Below are 22,297 nucleotides of genomic sequence, written 5' to 3'. Positions count from 1 at the left end.
CTGCAGGGCAGGACTGGATCTGACTGGTGCTCCAAATGGCTGCCAGTTGTGTACCTCTGACAGAACTCACTACTGATTGGCTTGCCACCTTGTCTGGGAATGTTTCCATGTCAACTCAGAGCAAGTAAAAAAAGCAGCTGTAATTACAGCAATGAGTACTTTTGGCTGAACAACATGATATAAGAAAAAGAAATTGGGGTTACACTAGCATATTCCCTATTGCAGAATCCAGACTTACTTTGTATAGTTGGGTGTGTGTTTTGCATCCCAAATACTGAAATTGTAATAATAGGACACAATTTGTTTTCCAAGATGCATCCCTGCTTGAAAACTGCATGGCCAATGTTAAATGTACCTGTACAGATTGTATAAATGTCTTTGTTTTCATTCCTGCATGTAGATGTTGTGATTTAAAGTAATTGTACAAGCCCATAATCTTCAGCTCTCTTGCAAACCAGTTGGAACTAAATCGCTTATGCTGTAATGATTTATTATTTTTTTTTATTTGTATAGCATCCAAAATTGAGCTAAGCGCTCTACAGTTATAAGATAGGTTGCTGTCCCAAATAACTTATAATTGAAATCCTTTGTGTTGACTTCCTTTGGCACCAGGGAGTCTCAGCAGTTCACCCATGTGCAATAAGTTGCTGAATCAGGGCACAAATAGACATGACGTATACGGACAAAAAGATGGGAGGAACAGAGAAAAAGAATGGATTTTTTTTTAATCTTAATGCCTTTGCTCTCTTCTATTTCCCTTTAACAGTTGAGTTTTGCTTACTTACCTGGATTGTTTTTAATATTTTTTCTATTTATTTTTTTTAATTTAATTTAATTATTAATCTCTAATCTAATATTATTTGGTTTTTACATTGCCTATTCTCCTATTAATTTATTTTTACTATTAAATATTATACTTCATATATTCATTCAATGAGCCTTCTTCATGCACGAATTAAGTTTACTGAGGTTGGTTCTGCTGACAGCAGGAAAACAGAAGCAGGCACTTTGAGTATGAAAGTGTGCCTATGTTGCGTCTCTTGCTGCTGCTTGTCTCTCTCTCAAGATAGGAAAGGGGTCTTCACTTGGCAGCCGCCAGAGCTTGACTGGAGCATGGAGTTCTTGCCAGGCATGGTACAGAGGGGTTGGCTTCACAGGGTTTCAGTTGCCCAGTGTCTGGGATTAGGACCATGGGTATAGGGGCCCGCTGATCCCCTTAGTTTTGTCATTGCAAAAGTAATAGGTTTGTAGATATTTTGAGTGTATAACTATTTTATTTAAATTCCAACAGACAACATAAATCTTACTCTTTATGTAATCTTCATGAAAAAGTGGGTATTATGTAATTTATTTTTAAAGATTTTTTTTTTTGGATTTTGTAGGGTGGCTATCTTATGTGAAACATTTACACTACATAAACATTGCTTTTACAGGAAGCACACAAAATGGTGAGAGAAGCTAATGTCAAACAAGCTACTGCAGAAAAACAATTAAAAGAAGCACAGGGTAAGGTAAGTTTTTCAAACTTATTTTCTGTATAGTTTATTACAGTGTTTAAATCCAAAACTGTTTATGGGTGAAAAATGTAAAAAGGATCTTCACTTGTGTAAACCTATGAATTGTTTAATGCCATCTTGACATACTGTCTATGAATGCTTTTGGGCTTGCCATTGGATTTTTCCAGCACAACGTTGAATAGTTGGCAGTGGACACAGCAAAAAAGCATCGCTGCAGCATATGGGTTCCAAAGGTGTACATGGGGTGGTTCTCTATGCAAATCAAGATAATTACTTTTCAAAGATGGATAATGAATTTATCGAACAGTGTTGCCAGTTAACATTTATATCATGCCATAATGTGTGTCTTGGCTGCAAGCGACTTCACTGTATTTTCTCATTTTCAAGATTGATGTCCTTCAGGCTGAAGTAGCAGCTTTGAAAACACTAGTACTGTCCACTTCACCAACATCTCCAACTAAGGAGCTTCAGAGTAGTGGAAAAGCTCCATTTAAAAAAGGACATGCAAGAAACAAAAGTACAAGCAGTGCTATGGGTGGCAGTCATCAGGACCTCACCACAATGCAGCCAATTGTGAAAGACTGCAAAGAGGTAACCCTTCAAAGATTGTGTCCTTTTTGGCTAGCAGGAGATTCATTCATGTTCACTGAATTAAAAGCAATTTTATTTTGATCCCCTATAAACTTGTGTGTGGTTATGCATATGTGTGTAATATCTTCATGTAGCACTGATTGCTTTCAGAGATTTTTCTAACTTCTCTTTCATCTTGGAGTTCCATATCAATAGCTGGTGAATTTCTGAATCTTGCTGTTTACCTTTAAATGCTTTCTTTGGATGTGAAGATGCTAAATATTTGAAATATTGTAAGATAGTTACCTCTGGCATTTCTATTATTTTCTGCAAGAGTTTTCAGACTGGCAGCTTTTTTTAATACATTTGGAAAATGGCAGAGACTTGGTTAATTTCAGGTCTTTCTGCGCTACTGGGCATAGAACTGGGAACAGTCAGACCAAGACATGGTAAAGTCCAACTATATCTCTGAAATCTAGTTAACTTTTTTCTTATTTTTTACATTAAAAGTAGTTTCCTACACCTGCTTCTTAGTTTACCTGCCAATTTTAATTGTTTTGCAATTATATTTTAAAAAATGCTTTTCTTTCCTTTGTTGCTCTGCAAGAGAGATGAACACAAATGCAACTCACTGTAGAGGAAATCAAGAAACTAATTAGATACAAAATGCTGTTATTGCGCAAGTAATTTTTTAAAAGGATATAATGTATTTCTTTAATCTTTCATTTATTAGTAATCTTAGGTGCTGTTTGTAAAGACAGGAAAAATATTCAAACAGAGGTGTAATTTAAGTTGACGGTGTTCCTTTTAAAATTTTGTTTCATTATAATTCTCTGCGGATCTAATGAGGGAAAGAGTGAGGGTAGAGGAGAGATGAGCACCCGGAAGGGAAATGAATAAGGTGCTAAAAGTAAAAAGCAGAAAGCCAGATGAAATGAACCAACTTTGAAGCAATAAATAAGGAGCTCTTGTCAAGTCAACTTTTTTTTTTTTTTAAAAACATCAGGTGAAGGGGGAAGCTGAGCAAAGCGTACGCACATGCACACGTGTGCGCGCACACATAAAGCCATGTAAATAATGATTAAATGTTAGATTTTAAAAATTTTGAGTAAATATATACAGAAATTATACTTTTTTAAAAGATTTTTTGGTATTGAAAAACCATTCATTTTCTCATGTATGAGAATTTTTCTTTTGATTGAGGCTATGGGGAATGTTTCTTTAGGGAACAGGATACACTTATTGAGTATCATTTGCACAATGAGATTGGTGGCTTAGCAACCAGAGCATTTATAACCCAGTTAATTGAGAAAGCTGACTTTGATTATACCTGGGTGAAAGTCAAGTGGATCTAATGGAAAATAAATTGGCCTGCCTAAATTATGTTGGTTTTTTTTTAAATGGATTATAGGAAAATGGTAAAGTGCTCAAAGATCAATGAAAACGCAGACACAGGGATAGACTAGAATAGTATATAGGAGGTCAATATTCATCTTTACTAATCTTTTGAGTTTAGTCAATCAGAATTGTGGTAGTGTGAATTATTTTCCTTCTGCAGTGTCTCATTTACTTAGAATATTTTAAAATAATCAGAAATTAAGGTTTAAAAATCATATTCGCTTTCTAACTGTAAAACAGGATTAATCAATTTTTTTTTCAAGATAGAATCATGGTCCAGGCTCCAGAGAAAATAATACAAATATAATAACAATAATGATAAGTAAATAAGATTTTGGGGTCTGTTTAAAAGTGCCTGGTGGTCCAGATTTGGCCTGCGTTCTGCCTATTGACTACCCCTGCTGTAAAACTGGGTGTGTCTGCTTGTCCAATGTCACCTCTCTCTAGACAACACATATATTTAAAAAAACAGCAACAAAACCCAGCCTCTTCCCCCATTCATGGTTTTTAAACTCTTGCTCCTTCCATCTCATTAAAACAACAGCTTCTTCTCTCTCATACTCCCTAGTCGTGAGGTGGCCCAGAAAGTCCTGCATTGGGCTTCTCATCTCTTTTCTCTATTTCCAGCTGTTCCTGTTTTCAGTCACCTTCAAATTTCAGTCAATGAGGTTCTTTTTTCTCTTTCCATAATTGTGATCTACCATCCCCAGATGGCCACATCTCCCCCATCTCTTACTTAAATAAATAGTTTCACCCTTCCTCACCTCACAACCCCCAACTTTCATGCTGTTGACCTACCTGTCCAACTCTTTCCCTCCTGCTTCCCTCACACATACCTCCTCATTTGACCTTTGACTGTGGATTAATTTACATACAAAATAAAGACCATTCCCTAAATCTTCATTTATTTTATGACAGTAGCCTGTGGTACTAGACACTGCACAAACCTGTAGGAAGACACAGTCCTGGCCTCAGAGAGTTTACAGTCTAATGTGATGACACAAGTGAGTGTAACAAACAGTAGGAGGGAAAGAAGATGAGGGTAATGGAAATAAAGTCATTGTTGATTTGGCTAGCTAGTGCACACCTTGATAGCTTCAAATCTGAAAGTTGAATATAAGTAAGTAGAAGGACATAATCAGTCCTCATTGGAGCTCTCCAAAGCTATTTTAATTTAATTTTTCTGTAGGCATGTGTGGGTTCCGAAGGGACTGTGAGGAGAAGATAGTAGCCTCGTGAACCAGTTCAGGGAGGGTATTCTGTGTGTTAGGGAAGACAGGCTTGTAAGACAAAAGGACAAGTGGGTGATCCATCTTCAACATCCCATTTATTTGTTTCTTTTTCTCCTGCTTCTGTCTCCCTTAGTGCTGCTGCCTATGCATAGAATGCCATTCTAATCCCACTTCATCAAGAGCACCGTCCTTTTCATTCAGAGCTCTTCTAGGCATGTGCTCCTTCTGTTCCATCAAGAAGTGAATTAATAATAAAAACTACACCAACACCCACCCTTCCCCCAAAACCCCGTCAGTTATTCCCCCCTCATGCTTTCCCGGTGCACCGTGTCTTTTCTGTCTCTTAAGTGGCATGCTCGTTAGGGAGGGTATTGTCTCTGTTTTTGTCTTGCACATTGTTGGCATTTAAATAATAAACTATGCTGGAGAAAGATAGTTTCATGAGTTACACTTTAAGACCTTGTGAAATGATATTCTTTTAAAGCAAAACTAGGTACTCAGAACTTGTAAAGCTCTTGCATACTCCTTTAATCATTACTTTAAAGATGACAGATCATGTAAAGTTCAGACCATTTGGCTGTCCTGTGCTGCTATGGCATCCAGCATGCATTAAAATATGATATCAGCAAATTCCAAAAACCCATGGGAGTACGATGTTCAAAGACATTACAGGTTTTAAAAAAATTAAGAAAAAATTAACTTTCCAACTTTTCAAAACACATCATATACCAGGGGTGGCCAAACTGGCTTGTGAGCAGCATGAGGCTTTTTTAAAGTTAAAGTGCAGCTCAGAGAGCCCCCTTTCTCCGCTCACCAGACTGGGGTGGGGTACCTATGGTACCTGTGAAATTATAGCAAAGTGGGAGAATGGAGTGTTTGGACTTTGAGACCTCAAATGAAGAATAACAGCGAGTTTAAAATAAGCTGAATTCTACTCTTGCCTTTGTTTGTGTGACTACTCCAGAGAATTGAATGTATGTTTATTTACTTTGCTTTTAAATATAATATTAGCAGATTACTTAGGTTTGGTCACCTTACAAAAATTTTCAGAATCAGCAAATAAGCAGTGCACAGACTAATAGGGTGTAACAAACGCATGGATGTAAAAGAATTAGTAACTTCTTCCAATTAAACAGTTGCTCTTGTGTTGCCAAGGCTATCCTGACTTCAGTGACTTGCCGATTTCTCCTCTTGTCTCATTTTTAATGTCTCCGTGCTCTAGTGCTGCAATAAGTCAAAGATAAACGAGTGCAAACCCCTTAAATAGCTTATTTGTGTATTCGTAGGCAAAGTAGAGAGAAAAAATAAAAGTGTGATTAATGTGCAGCTGCTAGAGCTTTAGAATAATGTATGATTCTGGTATTGGTACTAATGCTTTCTGGTTGAAATGCAGGTATTGTACATTTCAATTTTAGCACAATTACTGTAGTCCATAAAATTTGTCAGTGGAATATACCTTTTTGTTCTGGTTTAAAAAGTATCTTTCTGGGTTTGTTTGTTAGGCTGACTTATCTCTGTATAATGAATTCAGATCCTGGAAGGATGAGCCGACTATGGACAGAACATGCCCTTTCTTAGACAAAATCTATCAGGAAGATATCTTTCCATGTTTAACCTTCTCAAAAAGTGAGGTAACGTATTTATTCAGTCTAAATGTTGATACTATTTGTATATAATGTGCATAGGTACTTATGGAACATTTGTTTCCACGTGTTTACCTAAATGCTATAACTTTTATTTCTTCACATAGCTACATAATATTTATCTATTTGCCTCATTATTAAAAAAAAAAAAAAAATTGCACTAGTCAAAATGAAGGGCTGAAGCCTAACTTAGAGTGATGACGTGTTGTACGGACTCCCCTGTCTGTCTGTCACTGTATCCAGTAGTAACCTGCAGTTCTCTTACTATTCCAGACATGACCCTTTCAAATAGAGACTCTTTTTCTTCTCTCTTCCCTTCTTCAAACTCTAGTGCCCTCAAGAATTGGGGATCAGTGATGGTTGTGTGTGCTTCTCTTGTCTTACCCAGGGCCTTTTAGGAGGGACATTGTCCATTTACTATCTTTCTTACTTATGCCTTTATGTAGATGGTCATAGAGGCCACAAAGCCCTTTCCTCACCAGACACATCACCTTCTCCTCTTCTAGTCTGTCAGAGCAGCAGAGAAGGTCAGGCTTCAGAGCAGGCAACCTGGTATTTGGCGATTCTACTTCCTTTGAGGAGGGAAGCCTTAGACAGAAGGGCTAGGCCTTGGCATGGGCTCAGAGGAAGGCGAAAGAGTTGGGAATTTAATTGATTTTAGATTAAAACAGTTGTGTGAATTTTACCTTCATTGATTCCCCGCCCCCCGCATTTTGAATTTTCATTTGTTGCTGTAAATATTTTCCTGGCCTGTCGTTTTGACTACATCATCCCTTCACTGGCTCCCTCTTCTCTTTCATATCAAACCTAAGCTGAAGGGCCTATCCCCACCCTATCTATTATCATTCACTATTAAGCTGTTGATACTGACCTCTGGTTGGCCCAGGATGCCGTCCATTTAACAGCGTCACTTGTTAAATTTTCAAACAAGCATCTTTGCGTTTTCTCCCATCCTGTCCTGTAGGCTTGGGAAGTGTTCCCTGTAAACGTCTGTAAAGCCATTTTACTGTTCTCGCTCAAATCATTCCTTAAAACGCTCCATTATGATGATGCCTATACTTGGAAACAGGCTAGGCTGCTGTTGTGCTGCCAGAGCCTGCCTTGGTAACCAATATTGTCTCGTTTCCTTGCACTCTCGTGTTGGTTGGTCTGTATTCACCTATTGTCTCTTGTCTTATACCTAGTTTGTAAGCACTTTGGTAAGGGACTGTCATTTTGTACTGTGTTTTTACACATCTTAGCACAGTTGGGGTCTGGTTCATGACTGGGGCTCCTAACTACTACGATAATATAAATAAGTAGAAAAATTACCTTTTTTATTGTGTAAACCATTTTTATTTTTCATATGTCAGATTTCTGTGTAGAACTGATAGCTTGCTCCTCCCTTCTGTCAAACTGAGCTTTGCTGATCATGGCCGGATATATTTTCTCAGTGCCTTTTCTCATGTTTCTACATTCTATAACTTATTCCATCTAGAAACCCTTTATACAGCTGAGTTTAAAGTGTTGGTTGATTGTTAACTGGACAGAGGACACTGTACAATGATAAAATGTGCAATTCCCCCCTTTCCCTCAAGCCTTGCCTGTCTGTTTTATAGAAAAATAGAGATGCAAATAGTTCCAAATGAGTATGGGGGGAAAAGAATAGATTACATTTTTGTTTTTGTTCTAAATGCAGTTATTTCACAGCTTGAAGTGCAGGGTTATTTGGAGAGGAACCTGGGAGTTAGGATCTTTTGGTTTTATTTACATTGACATACATGGCAAATCCTTAACTCATCTGTTTCAGTTTGTCTGGGGAGTTGAATTTACATGTTTAGAACTTGCTTTGATTAAATTATATTTATAAAGATATAAACCTCATCCTACTTCAATGCAATGGATAATGTCAAACTACTTCTAATTGCTTTCTTTATTTTTCATTTGTAGTTGGCTTCCGCTGTTTTGGAGGCTGTTGAAAACAACACCCTGAGCATTGAACCAGTTGGCCTGCAACCTGTTCGATTTGTGAAAGCTTCTGCAGTTGAATGTGGGGGACCAAAGTATGTTAAACCAAATTCTTTAGTCAGATAAAAGAGACAGATAATATTTTTCATCTGTCATTTGGATGTTTCTTGGTTTGATTGAACTGTTGTAACTGTTACATGATCCTAGTAAAATGGGTATATCTTAACTTTTTGTATATGGCCTCTGCATCTAGAATATTAGAATGCTATGCTGAACTTTGTTAGGGGAAAAATAAATGAGGAGAGGAGGGACAGTCTTTTTGTTCTGCTTGTTCAAAGCCTAACACAATGGTGTCCTGGTCCATGATTAAGGCTCCTAGGTACTATAGTAATACAAATCTTCATCGCACATGTAAAACATAGGCAGAATAACATTGCAGAAAAAGCCTATCAGAGGAGTTACATAATCTTCTGGTTCTTCACTTAAGGCACATAATGAAGAGAGATATTTAATTCACTAAAGTGATCCAATCATTGACTTAAGGCTTCAATTTTTTCCACGCTGCTCTTTTGTCCTCTAAAGCACCGTCTATATACTTAAATAAAACCCTCACAAGGTCTTTTTCTTTAAGAGTGTTTGATCTAACATCAGATAGGCAAGTTACATGCAATAAGTTGAATTGCAAGAACATGTGAATATGGATACCATTGGAGGAGAGGCTATCCATTGAAAGGCTTAATGAAAGAAGTAGGTATGAAGAAATAGCGAGTGAGTGCTTGATGTCTGCCGGTGTTTCAAGTATAGAAAGCTATATGAAAAAGGTCTGGAGCCAAGACAAAGGGAGCAGTTGAAGGAGCTTGGGAGGAAGGCAAGGAGCAAGGCATCAAAGACAAGCAGAGATGTGAGGGTGTAGTTGAGATGTGGATGAGTTTGAAGCTGATGCAGGAAGAGATTGAGAGGAGAAGATGTGGTGTGAGTAGCAGGAGATGAAGATTGTTTTAGCAGTTTTGGGTGGAACTGCAGTGGTCTGAAGCAGTGATGTTGGGAATCTGGAGAATAGGAGACTGCAGTAATTGGACTAAGCATTGGAACAGGGATTTGGCAGAAGAAAGGAAGGATTTTAAAGAACATCTATATAGAGTGTCAGGACTGTTTAAGTAAATCTTGAGCTTACTGGCTGGAAAATCTCTTTTCTGTCAAACAATTTGTCAAATTACCATGTTCCCATAAAACATTTCAATTTTGACAAAATTGCATTTTCTGATGGAAAATTGTTCCGTCAGAAATCTTTCAGCCAGCTCTACTTTTATGTTTAAAAAATTACAAAAATAATTATGGTTTCTCACACTATATTTAATGTAGGATTTTTGCGTTTTGTTTTGCTATTCTCTCATTTTTAAAAAAATGGAAAAAGGAAAATATTTTGACCGCACTAAAAAAAAAAAAAAATTCTGAATCTTTCTTCAAAGTTGTTGTTTAAAGTCATCAACTTGCTATTTTTTAACCCTGCAAAACACCAAAATCATTAAAGGGTTTGTGTATTCTTAAACATCAACTTATTCCCTCAGCCATACCTGTATCATTACTACCATGACTCACAAGACAAGCTCACAAATCATGGGGTTCCACCATACCAGCTTAATCGCTGGTGTGATATTTATTTCAGTGCAATGTGGTATGGAGTATATGCTGCTTAGTGCTGAGAGTACCTTGCGGGAATAATTATTTGAATCCTGAGGGGGTAATCAAGCTGTCTCCCTCTTTATTGCAGCACTGGTGGGGCACATCACAGGTTCTACTCAACATCCTGTGTATGACAAGAACCTCCCTCCATTGTTGTCTTAACTCCCTCCCACTCCTTCCCTGTTCTGGGGATGTTACTCATTCTTAAGGATATGATTCTGTCATGGAGGTCACGGAAGTCACGGATTCTGAGACTTTCCAGGATCTCCAGGACATTTTCTGAGGCAAGTCTGAAACAGCTGTCAGTGCCAGAGCAGCGGCTGTTGCCAAACAGCTCTTTGGCAGTGTTGAGGGATTGAGGGCCTGGCTGCTGCTAATCAGCTGTTTGGCAGCAGCCCAGGTTGGCTCCCCCATCAGCTGTTCAGCAGTGGCTGATGGGGGGCCAGTGCAGGACTGCAACTGAACATCTGATTGGCGGGGGGCCAGCCCCCCCTCTCTGGCTACCCCCTCCAGGCCACCATGGAACAGCTGATTATAGCAGTCAGCTTCCCTTTCTAGCCGCTGCCTAACAGCTGATGGGCGTCCAGCCCCCAATCCTGTGGGACTCCAGCTGTCATTCCTTCCCCCCAAGCCCCCCCCCCTGTTGTTTTTAGTAAAAGTCATAGACAGGTCATGGGCTTTATGAATTTTTGTTTGTGGGTGACCTGTCTGTGACTTTTACTAAAAATACCTGTGACAAAATCTTAACCTTACTCATTCTATTTTGCACTTCCACCCCCTGCATGGCAGGTAGTCATAGAATAAAATGTTTCATATTGACTTCTTTTTTATTACACACTTAATATTTTATATACTTATTTTATATTTTGGGGAAAAATCAAATTTTGAAGTGTCAGAATTTCCCATGGGGTATAAATTCCATTTTCTGGCCAGTTCTGTGTTGTTAACAATTTTGACATGGAGCGCTTCCCATCAGATTATGTAATACCCTAGACTGAGGGTGTTGTCATTGTTAGACCAAAAGAAAGTGGCTTATAAGTTTGGTTGGGTTTTTTTTTTCCCCAAATAGGTCATTAAGATTTAAATAGTACGTACATGGCATTTCTGGAGAATTAATGCTGGAGAATTGTACGTTAGCCAGTCAGACTGCCTGAATATTCTGAAGATTTCATTCAGTTCATAATCTTTAGTGAAAACTTGTCCTAGATTGAAAAGGATAAAGTTAATTTTAAAGAACATCACATGAAATATTAAATAACACAAATGAGCGGTTTTTTTGGATCATTTGTTTCATTGTGTCTTTGTGTAATAACGTTAAATGACCATTTTTACTAGTTTAAAATGAATTGTAGTGATCTGCTCTTCCATCATGTTACTTGATGTGTTGTATCACCATCACAGGCTTTCTTCTGTCAATGGGATACATGTCAGTGGTTTATCTTTGTTCTAAAGCATTTCTTTGAGCAACTAAATTATTTTTAGTATACAAATATTTATATTGTAAATTGCAGTTAATGGATGCGATTAACGCCAAACAAATTAACTGTATTAAAAAAGTCATGGTTAACTGCAGTTTCAAATGCAGTGTTAAACAATAATAGAATACTAATTTATATTATAAATATTTTTGGATATTTTTCTATGTTTTCAAATATATTGATTTCAGTTACAACACAGAAGACTAAATGTACAGTGGTCACTTTATATTTTTGATTACAAATATTTCCACTGTGAAAAAGAAACAAGAAATATTTTCAGTTCACCTCATAGAAGTACTGTAGTGAAATCTCTTATTGTGAAAATGCAACTTACAAATGTAGAATTATTATTTTTTAACATAACTCTCTCAAAAACAAAACAATGTAAAATTTTAGAGCCTACACATCGAAGTATGAAGGGGCATATGAATGTTTAGCATATCTGGCACGTAAATAGCTTGCAACGCTGGCTACAATATTGCCATGTGAATGCCTGTTTTCACTTTCTGATGTCATTATAAATAAGAAGCGGGCAGCATTATTGCCTTTAAATGTAAACAGACTTATTTGTCTTAGCGATTGGCTGAACAAGAAGTAAGACCGAGTGGATTTGTATGAGCTGAATTGAAAACTGATTTTTGTTTTATCTGTTTTACAGTGCAAATATTGGTAATAAAAATAATATAAAGTGAGTACTTTGTATTCTGTGTTGTAATTGAAATCAATATACCTTGACTTTAGCAGCCCTCAGTGCTGAAAGAACAGGTACAGGACTATTTAGAAAGGCTGGACATGCACAAGTCCATGGGGCTGGATACAATGCATCCAAGGGTGCTGAGGGAGTTGCAGTGATTGCAGAGCCATTGGCCATTATCTTAGAAACTCATGGCGATTGTGGGAGGTCCTGAATGATTGGAAAAAGGCAAATATAGTGCCCATCTTCAAAAAAGGGAAGGAGGAGGATCTGGGGAACTACAAACCGGTCAGTCTCACCTCAATCCCTGGAAAAATCATGGAGCAGGTCCTCAAGGAATCCATTGTGAGGCACTTGAAATAGAGGAAGATGATCAGGAACAGTCAGCGTGGATTCATCAAGGGCAAGTCATGTCTGACCAACCTGATTGCCCTCTATGATGAGATGACTGGCTCTGTGGATGTGAGTAAGTGGTGGACGTGATATACCTTGACTTTAGCAAAGCTTTTGATACAGTCTCCCACAGTATTCTTATCAGCAAGTTAAAAAAGTATGGGTTGGATGAAGGGACTAAAAGATGGATAGAAAGCTGGCTAGATCATTGGGCAGTGATCAACGGCTCGATGTGTAGTTGGCAGCCGATAACAAGTGGTGCACCCCAGGGATCGGTGCTGGGGCCAGTTTGGTTCAACATCTTCATTAATGATCTGGAGGATGGGGTAGATTGCACCCTTATCAAGTTTGCAGATGACACTAAGCTGGGGGAAGCAGTAGATACACTGGAGGGCAGGAATAGGATACAGAGTGACTTAGACAAATTAGAGGATTGGGCCAAAAGAGATCTGATGAAGTGCAAGTGCAGAGTCCTGCACTTAGGACAGAAGAATCGCATGCACTGCTACAGACTGGGGACTGACTGGGTATGCAGCAGTTGTGCAGGAAAGGACCTATGGGTTACAGTGGACAAGAAGCTGGATATGAGTCAACTGTGTGCCCTTATTGCCAAAAAGGCTAATGGCATATTGGGCTGCATTAGTAGGAGCATTACCAGCAGATCGAGGGAAGTGATTATTTCTCTCTATTTGTCATTGGTGAGGCCTCATTTAGAGTACTGTGTCCATTTTTGTGCCCCCCACTACAGAAAGGATGTGGACAAATTGGAAAGAGTCAAATGGAGGGCAACAAAAATGATTAGGGGGCTGGAACACATGACTTATGAGGAGAGGTTGAGGGAACTAGGCTTGTTTAATCTGCAGAAGAGAAGAATGAGGGGGGATTCGATAGCAGCCTTTAACTACCTGAAAGGGGGCTCCAGGGAGAATGGAATTAGGCTGTTCTCAGTGGTAGTAGATGACAGAACTAGGAGCAATGGTCTCAAGTTGCAGTGGGGGAGGTCTAGATTGGATATTAAGAAAACGTGTTTTACTAGGAAGGTGGTGAAGCACTGGAGAATGGGTTACCTAAGGAAGTGGTGGAATCTCCATACTTAGAGGTTTTTAAGGTGCAGCTTGTCAAAGCCTTGGCTGGGATGGTTTAGTTGTGGTTGGCCCTGTTTTGAGCAGGGGGTTGGACTAGGTGACCTCCTGGGGTCCCTTCTAACCCAAATCTTCTATGATTTTATGATATTTGAAAAGATAGAAAAACATACAAAAATATTTATAATAAATTTAAATTGGTATTCAAATATTGTTTATCAGTGTGATTAAAACTGCGATTAATCACAACTATTTTTAATCTTTAAAGATCTTTAATCTTTAATTAATTGCAAATATTTTTTAAGTTTGACAGTCCTAATTTTTAGCATATTAAAAAGACTTGTATAACCATGAGAACATAACAGGAAAAAATGTCTAGCTTTTGAAGTCTTTCTTCCTCTTCATAAAAGCTTTACCAAAAGTGAGATTGACTAGTCTGATGAACACTGAATGTATACTTTTAGATAAGCATAACAGAATATTTTAACTATTGTTGCTTTTGTTTCATTTTTGAAAAGTGTAGTTCATACACTTCCTGATTTTGGGTAATGTTAGAACAGAAGGGAGAAGAGCAAAAGAATTCTTAAGTTCACTAAACACCTTGCCATAGGAACCTAATTTACCTGAGAGATGCACAGTTACTATGCTGGTGGATGCTACAGAAAATCCTAAAACACTGTTCTAGTTACATATATCAAGCTTTTATTGTAGCAACAGTTTTTTCCATCAGATAAAGCTGAAGATGAATTATTCCAAATTGTAAATACCCGCTTTTCTGCTGCTAAGGAACGTAGGTGAAAATCCCTTTAAACTTAGTGCCTTTCCATACTTGTTTATCTGGATCACCCTTGACTTACATGACCCTTCCCTGAGACTGAATGTGTTTTATCTGCCAGCATGCTTAAACTCATATGCACACAAACAGGAGGGGGGAAAAAATGGGCCTGACAGCCCAAAATATTATTGTCAAGCTTTCACTTCAATTCTTCTATTCAGGATTTTTTATAGAACCATGACTACAAAGGGCAATATAAACTTCAGCATAAAAGCAAAATTGATCTTATAAAAATACATCTTACACAAATGTTTCCAGCTTGAGCAGTATAACAGCATACCATATCAGTGCTTTAAGACAAATAAATGCAACATCAAGCACAATTCCTTAAGCGATTTTGAAATAATTGACATCAACTCAAAATATAATAGCATATTCCACAGATGAGGAGCTCTATTGGACAAATCCCTAGCTCATTGTTTTAAATTATATTCAACCAACTTGAAATGTACTGAATGAGGGAATATATGGCCAAGAATGATCCAGTTTGCTCAGCTTCTGCCTTAAGAGCCTTAAAAATATGTTAAAATCAGTAAAATTTAAGGGGCGCCAATGTAAAAACAGAATAATCATTGTAAACAAGTATCGTTGACAACAGAATAGTAATTGTAAAGTACAAATCAAGAGGCTAGAAGGGGAACTCAAGCAGCTATTACTATATATTTTTCTTTAAAGCAATTAAAATGGTATCTTATATCTTAAAACTTGCAAATGGTTGAGTTTCCAAAATGCCATCTAAAGCAAAATAAGCAAATTTTATATTTTACAGAAAATGTGCTCTCAGTGGACAAAGTAAATCATGCAAGCATAGAATCAAGTTAGGGGACTCAAGCAGTTATTACTATATTTCTCCTTTTTGCCGATACAGGGTAAGTAACTACCTTTACCTTGATTTAATTTTGAGCTCTCACTGTGTTTCCATACAGATATGTAACACATGAGAATAACCACATATATATATATTTTATTTTTTTTTACATTTGTTTAGATCACTTCTGTGTGTAACTTCTTTACATACATTCGGTATATCCAACAAGGACTTGTGAAACAGCAGGATGGTAAGTGGAGAACTATAGTTTGGTGCATCTGTGTCTAAAACATATAAAATATCCACTTATGTACAGCAATAGTGGCATGACATCACAGAAAGATCCTGTGCTGGTACCCATATACTAGTCATTTTATTAGGGGTTCATACAGTATTGACATGAATAATGGTTGCTGTGAGCTTTGCGTGTAAAAATATTCAAGAGAAGAAGATTGCAATCTCAGCCAAGTGCAGATGGAAAATATGCTTTTAGTTGCTGCTGTCAGGACATCATGAAGCAGCCTGCTTAGACCTCCAGTTTACAATATGACTGACAATGGGTAAATTCTCCAGTAAAGGGAACGGATACTGTTGCTGCAATTTCCTCAGGCTGTTTCCCCTGACCTGCCAACTTCATTCTTGTCTGGACTCATCTTTGGACAGCTAGCTCTCTATCCAAGCTCCTATCTAGGTTAGTAATTAGGAAAGCAGCTCAGCTGTATTGTTCAATTCCAGAAAAATGGATACATAGAGCCAGCTATGGAGACACTGCAGTCCACAATTTAGATTACTCAATTTATAAAATTTTAGAAAGATTTTGCAAACTTACTGCTTTTTGGGGTATGCTTTGAGCTTCATTTTTAAGTGCACTAGCCTAGCAGAGTTACATGGATTTTTTTTTAAAGTCAGTAGGGACAATTATGATTATCTAATCTGACTTGCATAGCACAGGTGTCACAAAATATTACCCAGCAATGTTTGCCTTCAGATCAATAATTTGTGATTGAATTAGAGCATATCTCTTAGAAAGACATCCAGACTTTATTTAAATACTTCAGGTGATGGAGAATGTATTATAATCTCTTAGTAAATTCCAATGATTGATTATCCTCACTTTAAAAAGTGCTCTCACTGTTAAGTTTTGCTAACATGTTCAAGGCAAATTACATTTCTGATAGAAGAATAAAACATTATTGTCACGGTTCAGGACTTTCTGCATTTTTGAACTCCCTCGGTCTCGGAGTGCACCTTTTCAGGTGACCAGCTTCATGCCTCACCTCTCTCAGGGTGGAATCCTGCAATTCTCCCACCTTCAGACTGGTTCTTGGGGCACAGTGCCCTATATACCAGCTGTGATTTCTCAGGAGCCTGGCTGGGTTTGAGCCCTAGTGATCTTCCCTTTGAGAGCTATGACTAGTGTGAGAATACACAAAAGAGCTTGTTTGAAACGAAGTACTGTTTAATTTTAACAGCAGGACCAAAGCATAACAAAAAAAAAAAAAGGGGGGGGGGGGGATTTTCAAGACAAATCTACATGTATCTGGCTTATCTAAATTTTAGGTAGGCCTAACTTATCCAGACACCCTCACCATTGGTCTGCACATCTGCAGTCTGTCTCCCTCTCTCCTGAACTTCAGGCGCTCCCAAGTTCTTTGTTTTTGCTTCTCACTTGGAGTGTCCCTGAGGTTACAAGCTGAAACCTTCCCCACCAGTCAGACTGCTGATCCCAGCATGGTGGAAGTAAAACTTCAGAGGAATTGACACCTGCACTGTCCTTTTAAGTATCAGAAATAGAGGGCTATCAAAAATGTTTGTCTGCTTTTCTGTCTAGGTACAAACCCATACCTTAATTAACTCTTAGTAATCATATAGCAAACATAATAGCAATCAAATCAGTAGATGAAATGTATAATAATAAAATATTAGAGTTTCCACATTCTACACAATTCATTAATTTTCTTTGTTATCGGAGTAAAGTTTGTCTGGTGCTTCAGCTGCTAAATTTTCATAGCTAATAACATAGTAGTTTTTCAAGAAATTCCCAATAATTGCTTGTTTCTGTTCTTATCACTAGAACTGTGAAAATGGTGATTGTCACTTCAGCATAGTGGCAATAATGTGTGTTGGATGTGTCAGTTGTGTCTTCTGCATAGGAATCTTAATTTTTTTGTTTTCTTTACTTTTTTAATTGCTTTCTGAGATGAAGACTTTCTTTTGCAAGTCCTTCAGATGAGTGCATTTAAAAAAAATAGTGAAAGCCATGGAAGTGGATTTTGAGTCTAAGGCCTGGTCCACACCATCACACTGGGTCGATGTGAGATATGCTAGCTATGTAACGTATGTAGCGTATCTCATGTACATCCAAGCGTGGTGTCTTCACGACACTACGTCAAAGGGAGAGCATCTTCCATGGACACTACCTTCTGCTTTTCGTGGAGGTGGACTGATTCAGTTGATGGGAGAGTGCTTTGGGAGATTGATTGGGTCTACACAGACCTGCTCAATTGATGCCGCTGCATTGATGCCTGCCGCCACAGCAGTGTAGACATGCCCTAACTCAGTGTTCCGCAAGTAAATTAAAGTTTTCTAATCTCTGTCTGGCAAATGGAATTATTTTTAGTAAATTTACATGAAGACAATCTACTTCTGAGTATTGAGCAAGTTCAGTGCAAATATATGTAATGCTTATGTTACAGGTTTCTGCTAATAATAATTTAAGGAAATTGCCAGAAGTACACTTTGGAAAATGACTGCCCTTAATTTTAAAGCAATTGAGTTTAAGAGGAGGGTATTGTTCTGACCAAAAAAACTTATATTTATCCCAGTGTGTGATATAATGCTTGCCACAATACTGTGTAGATTAAAAAGCTGAGAACTATTTGAAGGGCAGAGATGTTCATAGGTAACATTGGAAACATTTTCCTGTTTGCCAGAATTGTTTGTTTAACAACGTTTTGCTGAACTTGATATTTTGGTTTGGTGTTTCAGCTGCATTATACTTTTAGGAAAAATTATTTTTTTAATATAAATTGTTCTTGTTTGTTTTATGGAAATATTTTCTTTGATAAATTATGCTATGAGTTAGGGGAATGTAGGCTTTAATGATGTTCATCCACATGCCATATTATGTGCTTGTTTGCATTGGTGCTATCTTCTTTGATTTTTAGATACACATCTATCTTAGATTTCTTCATAAAATTTCTGAAAGATGGTGGGGAAAACATTTTACTTAATTTTTAGTCTTAATTTGAGTAATACCTTTGAATTCACTTAGAGCCAGGACTGTGATCCTAAAGAAAATGTATGATATAAGAGTGATATCTCTGTCATCTTAATTGTTTAACTATGTAATTCATTATGATTATAATTTGTATTACCGTAGCACTTAGGAGCCCTAGTCATTTGCCCAGACTGTCTTGTGCTAGGAGCTGTACAAACACAGAACAAAGACTCTCTCATTTGCTAATATTTTTCATACATAAAATCATGAATTTTTGATGTTACTAGATTACATGGTGGTTGTTTTGTGATGTTACTGTTTACATCCAATAGAACTGGTTGAAAAAGTGTGCATGGTGGGGTGGGGGGGAAGAGTGTGAAAAAATTAGTTTAGTTTTCATTCCCAGGTTTTGAAAAGGAACACTTTTTTCATTATCCAAAAACTTTTTTTTTCCTCCCCCCCTTCTGCTTCTCTACTCTCCTGGGAGGCAGAAGAAATGGGAGGGATGAAAATTGATAAACTGAAAAAAGCAGCTCAATTTTTATCCCACAATTTCTTAAACTGAATTGTGCTTTTAAAAAAAAAAATAAATAAAAAAAAATAAAATAAAAGGTGGGTCAGGGGCAAGAAACTCCCACAATTTTTATGGAAATTTCTGATTTTAAAGGGCATTTTTATTGTAAAATATTTTCATATGGAAATTTTCAATTCTAATATCCAGTAAAGTGAGAAAAATAATATGGGTGAGAGATCTTTTATTGGACTAACTTTTGTTGGTGGAAGAGGGAGACAAGCTTTCGAGCTACCCAGAGTTCTTCTTCAACTCAGTGTAGCTCAAAATCTTGTGTCTGTCTCTTTCACCTTTGTCTCTGTCATATCCGGGGACCAACATGGCTACAACAATATTGCAAACAATATCCAGTAAAGTCACTAACAAGACTGCCATATTTCCATGTTTGTATTGGTCTGGTTAGGTACAGTGACATCAGCAAGGTTGCTATGAGACTTTATTTTAAAACTGTTCATAAGGATTTCCCAAGAGGAAACTCATATCTGGCAACAGGCACACTAGCAATCAAGGATGCAGAGGGGTTAATATAAGCCCTTAATGCGCGGATTCAAAGTTTCCTTAATGTTTGTACTGCACATAATGGCAGGACCTCTGGACTAGATATTGCCAGCAGATGTTCTTTTAAATATTTGTATTTTTTACATCTCAGACTCCCAAAGGTCATTTAAAAGAGCTCTAAAAATGTCTTGTTTTCAGACTGATAGTGCATCTCAGATGTGCAATTATAAAGTGAATAGAAAGCCCATTCTTGACTGGGAGGACTTCTGTCTGGGGAAGGGATGTTTTAAAAAAAAAAAAAAGTCATGAAAAGCATTGCATGTTCCTTTGTGCAAAAAAAAAAAACAAAAAACAACACACCCCAGGATTTTGAAATTGGTGAAATTAGTTTTGAAATCATACCATTTTGTAAAATTTTCCTAAAGGTGAAACTTACACAAATGAGAGAGCCTACATATCTCAGTTAAAAACCTTGAATAAATTGGAGATTTTGTTTCGGTAACCTTTCTGCACTTTTTCTATTTTGTACAGTGGATCAGATGTTTTGGGAAGTTATGCAGCTGAGAAAAGAGATGTCACTGGCAAAACTTGGATATTACAAGGAAGAACTCTAATTCTCTGCCCTCTGGCGCATGTGTGAACTTCGATATAGATAACTCTAAAATGGCTGAAATTTTTTGTCACTTGATATTTATTTCCAACAAGTGGGTCCAAGATCTTTTCTCCTTTTTGCAAATTGCACTAAGAAGTACTGTGATTGTTTTAAACTCTCCTATGCTGTGTGTGCTTAGATACAATACTTTAGTTGAACAAAATGTGGCAAGCCCTTACAGGTGTACTAGTTATTGTAATTTACAGTTGAAAACAAAACCTGATTAAATAAATGTTAAATTGAAGATGTGTTTTTATTCTCTGTTCTGTATAATTTATAATACAGAATGTCATGTGATTTTGCCACCCTCCACCCCACCACCACCATCAAAAGTCATGCTAACTGTGATCTGTGTGGTACTGACCTGTAGAGAAGAGTTGGTTTGAAGTACTTCTAAGAATTTTATGAATATGTGGGAGTAAATGTCTCTCTTACGCACTTCTAATGTTCCCTTCACTGCAGTATCTGGGCACTTGATCATCAGTACAGAAGAAAATATCTAGGAGGATTTGGGGTTCTCTGAAATATTTTTTAGATGTTGCTGTCTGCCTACATTCCTTGTTTATAGATTTGTAGAGTTTAAGGCCAGAAAAGACCATTAGATTATCTACTCTAACTTGTGTCTAACAGGCCCTTAGATTTCACCCAGTTCCCTTTTTACTGAGCCAAGTAACTTGTTGACTAAATCCTAACTTGTATTTTTGCTGAAGCATATCTTCCAGAAAGACATTGTCTTGATTTGAAGACATAAGAAAGAGATTATGCTTTCTCTCCTAGACTAAAGAGACCTTTGTTACCCAATATTTTCTCTTTGAGTAGATCTTAGACACTATAATCAAGTCACCTCTTTTTGATAAAAACTAAACAGATTGTGCTCTTTAAGTCTCTCCCTATAAATCTTTTAGTCCAGTCCTCAGATAATTTTTGTGGCTCCTTTCTGCACCCTCTTCAATTTTTCACCTTCTTTTAAAAATGTGGATACCAGAACTGTAAGCAGTATTCTATTGTCTGTCTCCCCAATGCTGTGTACAAAGGTAAAATCAACTCCCTTCAACTCACTACTCCCCTGCTCCTCACTACTTCCTGCTTATACATCCAAGTATCAGATTACCCTCTTTGCCACAGCATCGCACTGGGAGCTCAGACATGTTGAGTTGCAAAAACAATTGTACTATGTAGTATTCTCATGGGGTATATGTTCAGGCAACTCACCTCTAAACTTTGGTGTACCATACAATTCTGCTTGAAGAGACTGCTATGGTTATCAGTGTTAGAACACTGCTTTGATTTCTAACCTTCGTCCTAGTCATAGCCTCCGGTTATGCATTCCCTCCACCCCCCCCCCCCCAAAAAAAAAAGCAGATATTGATCTAATTATAATAAAAGCACTTAAGCAGTAATAGGTGTTTTATTTATTATTCTGAAAGATTCCAATCAAATGTTGTTTCCAAGTGATTTATTTTAACCGCTAAATATATATTTGCAAAAGGTAGATACTTCACTTTTGCACAGAAATAAATCGAATGGGCTGCAAGATTTAATGGAATAAATAAGTGTAACACAGTATTTCCGGAAAGGTGTGTGTGTGGGGGGGATTTGACATACTCATTCCAAGAGTAAAATACCATTTTTTCTTCAATCATTCTCCGTTGCCAGCAACATATTCATTGAAACCACTGGTGAAAGGATTTTTATATCCTATCGCTGGTTCAATGGCTTTCACTGTAGAAAGCTGGGTGAATTTTAACATCCAATGTCAAAATATGATTAAAATCCTGTTAAGGCAATATAGTGTAAAGATCTGTTTTATTCAGTTACTGTTTTCAGTAGAAAACAAAGAAAACCATTATCTTTTTGTGCTATACACAGAAATGTTTGCTAAAGAACTTAAATGATCAATATTCCTTATTTTGAGCACTTGAAAATTAAACTTTTCTATTGTTGAAATCAAACCATTTTCAGAGTTACTATATTCTGTAACTGAATGATACCTAATATTCTACAATTTAAAAACTCATTACAAGCAGAAAAGCTAAGTTTTGGTATCTGGTACTGTGTAGGCACTAAAGGTATTGC

General features: G+C 37.3%; 1 protein-coding gene across 2 annotated transcripts in view; it reads left to right on the top strand.

Annotated features, from left to right (window-relative positions):
• RAB3IP (RAB3A interacting protein) overlaps positions 1 to 20,465 on the top strand; it is a 45,819-nt gene extending 25,354 nt beyond the window's left edge. The window contains exons 5-11 of one of the 2 annotated variants that reach the window (XM_067564037.1): positions 1,434 to 1,511; positions 1,905 to 2,108; positions 6,220 to 6,348; positions 8,290 to 8,402; positions 15,242 to 15,341; positions 15,461 to 15,530; positions 20,101 to 20,465. In XM_067564037.1, coding sequence (XP_067420138.1) covers positions 1,434 to 1,511; positions 1,905 to 2,108; positions 6,220 to 6,348; positions 8,290 to 8,402; positions 15,242 to 15,341; positions 15,461 to 15,530; positions 20,101 to 20,183 — 777 coding nt within the window. In that variant the 3' untranslated portion in view covers positions 20,184 to 20,465. The remainder of the gene's footprint in view (positions 1 to 1,433; positions 1,512 to 1,904; positions 2,109 to 6,219; positions 6,349 to 8,289; positions 8,403 to 15,241; positions 15,342 to 15,460; positions 15,531 to 20,100) is intronic. The other variant, XM_067564036.1, reaches the window with a different exon arrangement.
• The last annotated feature ends 1,832 nt before the right edge of the window (positions 20,466 to 22,297 follow it).

Source organism: Emydura macquarii, unplaced genomic scaffold (assembly GCF_026122565.2).
Source record: "Emydura macquarii macquarii isolate MOO-44397 ecotype Brisbane River unplaced genomic scaffold, CSIRO-AGI_Emac_v2 contig_2636, whole genome shotgun sequence".
Taxonomy (NCBI): domain Eukaryota; kingdom Metazoa; phylum Chordata; order Testudines; family Chelidae; genus Emydura; species Emydura macquarii.
This window is presented reverse-complemented; position numbering and strand designations above follow the sequence as displayed.